A 10,655-nucleotide genomic window follows, 5' to 3' on the forward strand; every position below is an offset into this window, starting at 1 on the left:
TAAGATCGGAAAGAGACCTTTGCTTGAAGTTCAAAAGATCACTGCATTTACATTGACAACTTGTTTTCAAGTGCAAATTTGATTATTGCAAGTTTTGAAGAGCTTGTGCGTTGAGGAGGGCAATTTTCAAGCAAACCACCTCTAAGATTCCTCCGCAAGCTGGGCTTATTTTTTTCATATGTACAAAACGGCCATCTTCTTCAATCGTCGGATCGTTGCTCCTAAACTTTTAAAAACTCATTAGCAGCAGCAGGCTCCACATTTGCAAAGCTCTTGCATGCTGTGAAATCCAACCAATCAATGGCAAACTCAATCGCCCATCAATCCTGTTGTCAAGAGAAACTCTCCCTAGAATCGCTCCTCGCCATGAACTCTACCACCTTTCCTATCCCACCTGATCTTAGAAACTACGAAAGAATCAAAAGAACCACTCCATGAGCCGCGCAATGTCATGAGAACCACGAGAGTTGACCCGCAAACTAGAACTGCTCGCCCTCGAACGTCTGCCCATACGCCCAGTTTGCCCCGGCGACGTTGTAGGCGATGGTGGTTTTGCCATCGCTGGTTGTGACCTTGAAGGAGAGGGCCTGGCCGCCCAGGAGAGCGTTGCTCTGCCAGTTTTGGCCCCAGTTGCGGCTCATGGGGATCCAGTCGGTGCCCGAGCCTTTGATGGAGACGGCGTGCACGTCCCCGGCACCGCCAACGTTGGTGATTAGCACCAGGTTGAAGTAGGCGTGGCCGTTCATGGTGAATCGGATGCCACCACTCCTAGAGCAAGAGACTCTGCAAGAAAACCAGGAAACTTTTCTTAGTTTGGAAAAAGAAGAGATCCAAGAGAGAGGAAGATGGATGAAGTCAAGTCAGTTTGAAAGAATCTAAACTCTAAAGAGACTGGCAAGAGAAACAGTAAGGTAGAAAAGCTTTCTGGACACCAAACGTGAGCAGCTCCCGAGTTCAGACAGAAAGTGAAGGTGGGTCTCAGAAAAACTCCAGGAAACGCTCTGAAAGAACAGGGGACAAGATGTCGGACAGTGAGGGGGATGGGGTGTCAAAGTTCAGACGACATACTCAAAATGGGAACAGAGGTGACTGGATTTCTACCTTCTGTAGGAGATGGGGACAATCCCAGCAGAGTATTGTGCAATCTTGAGAAATGCAGGCTGGGCCATGTCAAAGTGCTGGAGGGGGGAGTTGCACCAGCCCCCATCGTTGCTGGGTTGGGAACTTGGAGGGCAGAAGTTTGTGGCTGTGACAACCACAGAGCCTGGGAGGCACCACTTGGGATCACTGCCACTTGCACACTTGACTTCAAAGCAGGCTCCGCAGCTCAGCCCATCTTGAAACAGAGCAGTGCTCAATGCTGCTGTGTTGGTGCCATATCCAGCACTCACCAAGTTTCCATAGCCACAGGCACCACCTGGAACAAATAGAAACCCAATATGTTAAAATGTTGGAGGGAAAGGATTTGAAGATTTTTACCCATTGTGCCTGCTGCATTGGATCCACCATAAAAGGTCGCATGGGCATCAGTCCAACCACTTCCATAGCCACCACCATGGACTACTCTGCTTAGCAAGAGTGCCATGAAGATCTTGAAAGAGGCAGAAAGGCTGGCCATGGAAACTGGAAAGGTCACTCGTTTAAAACTAGCTTTAGCTACAGGGAGGCTGCTCCTCCACAAACAAACGAATGAATGAATGAAGGGACTGCTGCAAATGTGTGAGGCTTATATAAGACTGGGCTAAACAACCACAGATTTTGTCAAACTTGCTGAGCTAGTTTATTTGGTTTTCTTCTTGGGTGTTTGGTTTGGGGATGTGTGTCAGCACATGATGCTACAGTATCCAAGGTCCCGCCTTCCCTCTTTTCAAGTCGCTGACACCCATGTAACACCAAGCTGTTCAACTGCAAGCCATCTTTGATGCCATTTTGCTACATTGACAATTGTCCTCTAGCACATTTGTCTTTGAAAACTTTCTTGGCCCCATGATCAACTGGGCATAATCTCAAAACTGTTTCCATGCAGCAAGAAAGTGACTCGCCATCCATCTCAACTAATAACTACTGAGGAACAAGAAGATCTTTGGATCAGCTGTGCAGAGCTCCAATCATCCCTGCTGCAATGCCATCTATTCATCCACACATCACCATCAGGAACATTTCTCCTGTCAAAAAAGAAATTTCTTCCTTTTCTCTTTTGGTTTTTTTGAAGTTTTATAAAAAGTGGAAAAAAAAGAGAGAGGCCATGTTGGCCCATGTGGGGTACCTGTTCACTTGACTGCCACAATGCAACCACATGGGGATGTCAGTAATTGTCTTCCATTTTCCCAAAAAAAACCCTCTGGGCTTCCTCCCAAGAAACTCTCCTCTTTGCAATGCAGCTGTGCAGTTTTTTGGGTGGGGGTCCAGTCAGTGAGTTCCATGAATGAGAGAAAAAGAATCAGACAGTCTGGGTCTGGGCAATTGCAGAAGCTTCAAAACTTAGCCTATGCTCCTTCAAGTTATAATCTGAAACTTTGAAGCTTGATGGTAGATTCCATTCACAGAGGCCTTGTTTGTTTTTTCGCTCGGGGTGGAAGAAGTACATCACAGACAAAACGTCATGTCCTATTTGCACTGCACGATTTCAAAGAAACAATAGTATAACAATGTTTAAGTTGACGAATCCGATCAAACTCGAACATGTTACTGAAAGTACTCTTGTTTTAGGAGATCAAGAACGATCAGTGAAAGTCATAAACGTTTTAATCTCAACTAGCTCTTTGACTACATTGTCTTAAGTAGATTAAAAAAGCATAGCAAATCTAACAAGAGCATATGAGATTCAAGTAAGCTCCAGAAAGTATAATTGCAGGTGTGTAGTTTTTCTTACATCGTGGTTGTCAAGGGATACAAGATCGATTTATGTAGTCTTTGTTTACGTCGTGGTTGTTTCCATCAAGCAAGGGAATTATATCTCCTTGGAACTTTCCTTCCTTCCACTGCTTGAGCGACGGCCTCAAATCCTCCAGCCCCGCGATCCCTTCCAGCAGCGGCAGCAGCTTGATCAAATGCCTCTCGCGCTCTTCCTCCTCCATGCTCCACTCCGAAAAAGGCACGATCGCCAAGCCATTCTCCTCATTGCTCGCAAACGTCAGTGGGTTGTCATCTATGGCCACCACTCTCGTCAAATCCTGCCCCAGAATCACCAGGGGCTTGGTGCCCCGGACGCAGGAATTGCAATAGAACCGGCGTGCGATGCTCACTTTGAGAATGTGGTCGATGATCCGATCCGCGCGCTCCTGGTTGCTGGACGTGAAGATGACGATCTCGTAGAGCTTGCTTACTCTGGCCAGGAATTCATCCAGCCCCGGCCGTTTGGTCGCCCTTCCATACACTAGCGTGTTGTCAATGTCTAGCACAAGCGTAGGCTTGGTGCACGCCATAGCCCTAAACCCTAACCATGAACCAGGAATATCCTCCAATTCCCGCCAATTTCAAACTCTTGTGTGAGAGAGAACACTTCCGAAAGCCTTGCCTCAAAAGTAATTATCTTCCCCAAATTGCTGTGGAGGATCCAAGCAATTTGTGCTGGTCCAACTTGATGCACTGCTTGGTACGATGTTTGGAAACTGTTGGACACCATGTAAATGGACAAGATTGATGTTCAAATGACCTCATGGCCCAATGGATTAGGTGCTGGTCTACAGAACCAGAGATTCTGGGTTTGATCCCCAGTGAGGTCGAACCCAGTATCTCTTTTGCCATACATGCATCTGAGCAAAATCTGTCGAGGAAGATGAGACATGCTTAATGGCTTCAAGCTTGGGGTAGCTTGTCTAACCATAATACTCGAGCTTGGATAATTGGGGTAGCTAGGGGGAGTTTACCTCTCGAGCAGAACCATAATAGGGTAATCTGTTTCATCAACCACTAAGTCATCCTTAAAAACACACAATCTATCTTGTCAATCTTGTACATTTCATCCTTTGCGAAAGGCCTGCCAGAGATTTGGATCTCTACGTGTAGACTACAAAATAGCACCTGGTCGATCTCTGGGACAAGCAGCCAAAGTAGAAGCTTTGATGGCTGGAATGGCATTTCCTCACACTTTGGTGATGCTAAAGTCCATGATGGAAGGTGAACTCAGACTTACAAAGTGGATGATTTACCAAGAGATTACGAGCATCTCTCACGAGCCACTGGATCTGAGGGGTATGTTGTGGTGTAAAAAGGGATGGACATAACACTCATGAGCTCGTTCATTGAGTTCCGACTCTTTTTACATGACTCAAGGGACATGACTCATGACCACGTGGACATGCCACGTCAGCTGATCGAGACTGACATCTCGACACTCCCACTCTGGCTCGATCAGCTGAGAGGATGGACTACCCCTCCCACTCAGCCGAAACAGATGGAGAGCAGACTCCCAGTGCAGCGCGATGGCGTTCAAAGGAGTCTCGAGCCAAAGCCTTCGTGAGTATATCAGCCACCATTGCCTCGGTGGGGCAATATTCCAGCAACAACTTTCCATTTTGGACTTGTTCCCGCACGTAGTGGAAACGAATCTCGATGTGTTTCGTCCGAGAATGGAAGCGCGGATTGGCGGCCAGTGCAAGAGCACTTTGGTTGTCCGAGAACAGCACCATAGGGCCGGTGCAAGCAGGAATCTGGGGCAGGTCACGGCAGAACTGGGTCAACCAAATCGCTTCTTTGCTGGCAGCGGTTAGGGCAATGTACTCTGCCTCTGTCGAGGACAGAGCCACCAGCGGCTGGCGCTTACTGCTCCAGGACACAGCAGCCCCATGGAGCAAGAACGTATACCCGGAGGTAGAGCGCCTTGAGTCCTGGTCGCCCGCCCAGTCCGCATCCGAGTACCCATGAAGTTCCTGTGACACAGCAGCGCCATAGTGAAGCTGCAAATGCAAGGTACCTCGAACGTAGCGGAAAATCCGCTTCACAGCTTGCCAATGTCCAGGTCCGGGGTTCTCGAGGAACTGGGAGACCATCCCAACAGCATAGGCGAGATCTGGTCGTGTGCCCAGCATCAAATAAACAAGACTTCCCACAGCTTGACGATATGGCACCGTGGCCATGTACTCGCGTTCTTCCTCTGTGACAGGGGCCATGTCACGGCTGAGTTTGTGATTGACCTCAAGAGGTGTGGCCACGGAAGAGCAGTCCAGCATATTGAAGCGTTCCAAGATCTCCCTTGCATAGTGAGCTTGTGTCAAACTCAAGGTGCGTGCTCCTCGATTGCGTATAATTTGGATGCCAAGGAAATGGCGAAGCTCGCCCAGGTCAGACATCTCAAATTCTTCACTCAGCTTCTTTTTCATCTCGTCCAGCAGGTGGCGGGTTTTTGCACCGAGAATGCAGTCGTCAACGTACACAGCAATGGTTTCACCCGTTTCCATGTGAAGCGCCAAGAATTGTTGATTCAGCAGCATGGAAGAATTTGCGGCTTGGGCCACGAAGATCGTGCGAAGCGACGTCCAGATTTCAGCAGCGGTCTTGGTGAGATCAATCAGCGGCAAGAATTCATCGCTCAATCCCAAGCCAATGACGGTGATGGCAAAAATCCCAATCTGATTGTAGCGTCTGCTCAGCGGGACGAGGCTCAGTCCCATCAACGATGTTCCACGCTCGTTTCGCAGAGAGGATCAGCCTGATTCTTGTCGCCCATGTGAAGAAATTCGTGCCACTGAATTTCTCCACCTTCTCGGTGGAAGCCACGAGAACTTGAGCAGCAACCGGTGGCAGCGGCGGCGGCAGCGGCAGCGGCGGTGGTGGTGGGGGCGGCGGAGGTGGTGGTGGTGTTGAAGCGGCCATGACAGCAACGTCAAATCAGCCAACCAGGATCGTCCCCGGAATCCGATACCATGTTGTGGTGTAAAAAGGGATGGACATAACACTCATGAGCTCGTTCATTGAGTTCCGATGTGGACATGCCACGTGGACATGCCACGTCAGCTGATCAAGACTGACATCTCGACAGGGTATGGGTTCTGCTGAGATCCAATCAAGCTGGCAGTCTTGGCAAAGCTGATCCAGTGCCTGAGTTATGGATCGCCCAAAAGAAGATGAGATCTGACAAGGATAATGATATCACTGAAGAAGTCCAGCCTTAGGTGCCCATCCTACAGCAGAACAGCATGTTATAGCTATTTGACTTCATGGCAGCGGGTGCTAGATTTTCTCACATTGATAAGTATGAAGCAATGGGAAAAATCCTAAAACTAGAGTTTCTCTCTATAATCCATCACCAATGTATTCACCAAGAGCGCATCCATAGACAGAGCAAAGCTGAGCAGCAGTAAAGTTGTGCTCTCCCTTTACAGCCACCCATGCCAGGATCAATAGCCTCTTCCTCATGCATCGCAAGAACACACACACAAAGTGCAGTTTTGGGTCTCATCCAAAACAAACTAATGCCCAACACCAAGGTCAAGAGGAGTACGGTCACCTTCCTGGCCGTGCACAATTGGGCATTGGATGATCGTTTTATGCTCTCGGTTCTGACTCCCACTCATAGGAGTATCTCACAGCCAAAACTCCAGATCCCACAACAGCAACATATGGGGCTAGTCACAGGTAAATCTCATGGTGTCAATTGATCCATTGTCTAGCTCCCCCACAGAAAAAGGATGGGATGATGGCAACCAAACTGGATAGTGAGATTCATGAGGCAATGGAAAGGGATTAGGTTGAGCACTTTCTTTAGAGTCTAGTGTTTTATGTGCAGCCTGGATATGTAGTTGAGTACATTGGCAGTGCAAGTCTTGTTTTCTTTTAGAAGCCTATCTTTGTACTTTTTGGACAAAAACAAATGAGAGAGCTAGCTGAGATTGCATTATTATGATACAGATACCCCCGGACACCCAAACTGTAGGAGGTGACATAGGAAAAATTGGATTTATTGCGCATTCGTGATTAATACCAGGTTACCAGATGGATGTACACCCCAGACAAATGTAACCAGAAATGGCCTAGTCAATGTACTTAACCAAAAATGGCCCACTTGGAGCTTGCATTTGTGGCTAGGGCTATTCTCCATTGGGCTTATTCATCACCAAAACTGAAGAGCACCTATGGCTGCCACTGCTGCCACACTGCCCCTGTGCCCAAATGCCACACAACACAAGCAAGACAAGTGATGGAAAAAGGAAATGGTTTAGGGTTCTACCCCATTCCATAGCATATTCTGCCAGCCTGCCAGGATAGCATACTCTGTTGAAAGGTATTTTAGCAAAACTCTTACCATGGCAACTCAGAAATGGAGAAAGATTTCTGCATCAACTCTAATGCATCCTAAGTTCTTCAGGGAGAAATCCAACTTGCAAATATATATATTTGATTTTGCCATTCATTAGGGTTCCCTGGTTCTTTCCACTTAACTCGAAATCCCTGAGAGAGGGGAATGAGATCCATGAGTTTATAATTGCTACCATGAGCTATGCAGATCTGCAGAACAATGCCAACACATAAAATTCTTTGGATCACTCTTAATCAATTGACAATGTAGCAGGGAAACTACAGTGATACATGATTGGAACATCATCAAAGAACCCTAAAGTAGGGAATTACAATAGTGGTAGTTGTGAATGAGGTAGATGGTGCTAGCATCATCATCTCAACAGGAACCTTGGTCTCCACAAGAAACACTACATAATAAAGAAAGAATAAATCCCAAGAAAATTTATTAAAAAACTTTAAAATTATATTTATAAGTTATACCACAAGATTAACCTAAATATAGATTGGCTTGAATATCAGGTATCAGGTATATTCACAATCCCATATATAGAATATTCTAGGTATATCCACCATCCCTTAAAATATATATATGTGTGTGTGTCTATATATATATATATATATATATATATATATATATATATATATATATATATGTATATATATATATATATATATATATATATATATATATATATATATATATATATATATATATATATATATATATATATATATATGTATATGTATATGTATGTGTATGTGTATGTGTATGTGTATGTATGTATGTATATATCTATCTATCTATCTATATATATATGTATGTATATGTATATGTATATGTATGTGTATGTGTATGTGTATGTATGTATGTATGTATGTATCTATCTATATATATATATGTATATGTATATATATATGTATATGTATATGTATATATATATGTATATGTATATGTATGTATATAAATCAACCAAGCATTTCTGCATGCAGCAAAGTTTTCATATAGGGATATTTGTTTTTGGCAATTATACTACTTAATTTATAATTTTTAATATTATCTGAGTATCTCTGCTAAAATAAATAATGTTTTAAGACTTTAATAGTATCTCTAGTAAAATATTTTAGGTTTTAAATTTTTTTATTCTAATTGTAGAAAAGACTTTACAAGTATTTCTAGTAGAAGCATTATTGGCTTGAAGTGCTTGCATTATTTCTTACAACAAAGAACACCAAAACTATTGTCTATAAATATAATTATTTTCTAAAATAAAAAATAATTTATTGTTTATTGGATTGCAAAAATGTTTAGTTTCTCTTGTTTATCTGAATATTATTTACTATAAAATATAGTTGTTATATATTATAATTTTAGAAAAATATAACCTTTATAGTTTTGTGAGTGTATGGAATACATAAATATGCATCTTTGATTACCCCAAAAACCCTTATTGATACAAGAGAGAATGAGTGTGCCTAGTCAATATCATCCTATAGTGTATATCAGTTGTATATTGCAACTAGCAGAGGTGGATTACTCTATGACAAAGAAGTAGCAATTTGGGATTTTAATAAGTTTTATACATACTTACATAGTTCTTGGACATGGTGATCATACTGTATTCACTTCATTATTGAAGTGGAACAATTAAGTTGGTTAGTAGGCTCACTTTAGATTATATATGACTTTGAGGTTGTTCATTATTTAAAGAGTTTTATAGTTGATGATGACAATTTTTCTCAAGCTTCTTTCCCTTCTTTGCTCTTTTTTTATATTTATGATGAGTCTATTATTCTAACATCAATAAGTTTTCTAAACAAAGATTTGCTATTATTGAAGAGGAAGCCCCTCAACACCAATCTATCATCACTCAATTGTTGCTTAAAATCTTTTGTGTGAACTCTCTGAAACCCTAGTAATGTGGGAGAAGGGGCTGATCTGTTGATCATTTTGCTTGAAAACCATTTCGTTTTCGTAAGCTAGTACAAACTAGTGAAAGGGTTAGAGTTGACTTCAGTTGGCTTAAACTTTAATAGGTAGTTTGTATGATGCAACTCGAAAGGGATGCTGATTTTTGGGGCTAAGGCAATTGAGTTGGATAGACTTCTCAATTGCCTAAGCCCTCAATTTAAAAACCCTGGAGTTGGTGTAAAAAAATGGCCATGTGCTTTTCTAAGAAGGGTGACCTTTGAGCCTTTCTTTTATAGCATTGTGTTTGGTGGCAAGTTGCACCTTGCATTTCATTAAACTCTATGAAAGTAGTGAGCTCTTATAGATTTTGACTTAGTCTTGGTAGCCCTACACCTTGACTGAGGATGGTGATATCCAACTTAGTTGTTTGAGTTTAAGATGTTGGTACTTATACTATAGCTTTGTTTATGAGGAGGTTGTGTACTAATATGAGTCCATCTTATGGTTTTCACTTTAGTTTCGACTGAGTATTGATCATGCATAACTAGCCTCTTCAAGGCATGCTCAGAGCTGTTGGCTAAATGTATTAGTGAGCTTATTTAAGTTGAATTGGATTTGAGTGGTCATTTAGTTTATGCTTGTCCATGAACCTTTATTTTGTACCTAAGGTATTACGTTTATGTTGGCCAAGTATATGACTTAAGTTTAGTGTTTGGGTCTTATGAAGACAAGTTGAAGAGTGATTGTTGGTTGCTTTACAACTAGTGATTGCTTGTAAACTTTGTCAAGGACTGTTTGACACTTGCTTCGCTTGATGATGATTTAGCAGTGATGGTTTACTTTACTGGATGGTGTTGTGGAGGATCATATTGTTAGCATTACATAGTTTTTCTATGTTGGCATATCGATTCCTCTGTTGATATCATTTGGTTGTGTTTAGTTTATAGTGTTGGATTTCATGGAGACTTGGATGTGGTGATTCACTCCTTAAGAAAGTGTTATCTGTAACTGAGTTTTGCTGAAGGATTAATCTCAGATACTGACTAAAGTATCTTCGACTTTGGTTAGCTTAGTTACTAGAGAGTTTTGAGTGGTGATTCACTCTTGCTTTCTTCTAACCTTGTTTTAGTGTCGATAGCATTGAAGTGATGCCTTATCATTGACATTATTAATGTTGAGAATCAAATGAAATGAAATGTCTCTCTTTAAGATTGATGTCAGGTTTCATTAGTCTCGATGAAGATAGTGTTGATGATTTGGCTATCGCTTTGTATTATTGGCATTCGTGCATTTACTAGTTAGCAACTTTATTGACATTCAAACGAGCTGAGTGGCAAGTTTGAGTTAGTTGTGTTTTAGATGAGATTATTTAGTAGGGGTTGAGCTTTGGCTTTTCCTTGAAAAGTGATTTAGTCGTGGACTATGCTAACTCTACAAGCGGATGAGTTAGTGATCGATATTGGAATGTTTGAATCCTTATTGGATTTGAGTTAGAATATATCGATCA

The 10,655-nt window shown here is 42.6% G+C and overlaps 1 protein-coding gene, 1 non-coding gene and 1 pseudogene across 2 annotated transcripts; 2 read left to right on the plus strand and 1 right to left on the minus strand.

The window, feature by feature from the left end:
• Positions 1-52: 52 nt before the first annotated feature.
• Positions 53-1,711, minus strand: LOC9661863 (annotated as a pseudogene).
• Positions 1,712-3,652: 1,941 nt separating this feature from the next.
• TRNAC-ACA lies at positions 3,653-3,725 on the plus strand. The gene has a single exon. It is a non-coding gene; the product is annotated as a tRNA-Cys (tRNA).
• A 1,447-nt stretch (positions 3,726-5,172) lies between these two features.
• LOC112341858 lies at positions 5,173-5,753 on the plus strand. The gene is made up of 2 exons (XM_024662707.1): positions 5,173-5,282; positions 5,334-5,753. Exons 1-2 carry the CDS (start codon positions 5,265-5,267, stop codon positions 5,652-5,654), a joined length of 339 nt encoding a protein of 112 aa, XP_024518475.1. The 5' UTR covers positions 5,173-5,264; the 3' UTR covers positions 5,655-5,753.
• The last annotated feature ends 4,902 nt before the right edge of the window (positions 5,754-10,655 follow it).

This window comes from Selaginella moellendorffii, unplaced genomic scaffold, assembly GCF_000143415.4.
Source record: "Selaginella moellendorffii unplaced genomic scaffold, v1.0 SELMOscaffold_92, whole genome shotgun sequence".
In the NCBI taxonomy this organism is placed as follows: Eukaryota; Viridiplantae; Streptophyta; class Lycopodiopsida; order Selaginellales; family Selaginellaceae; genus Selaginella; species Selaginella moellendorffii.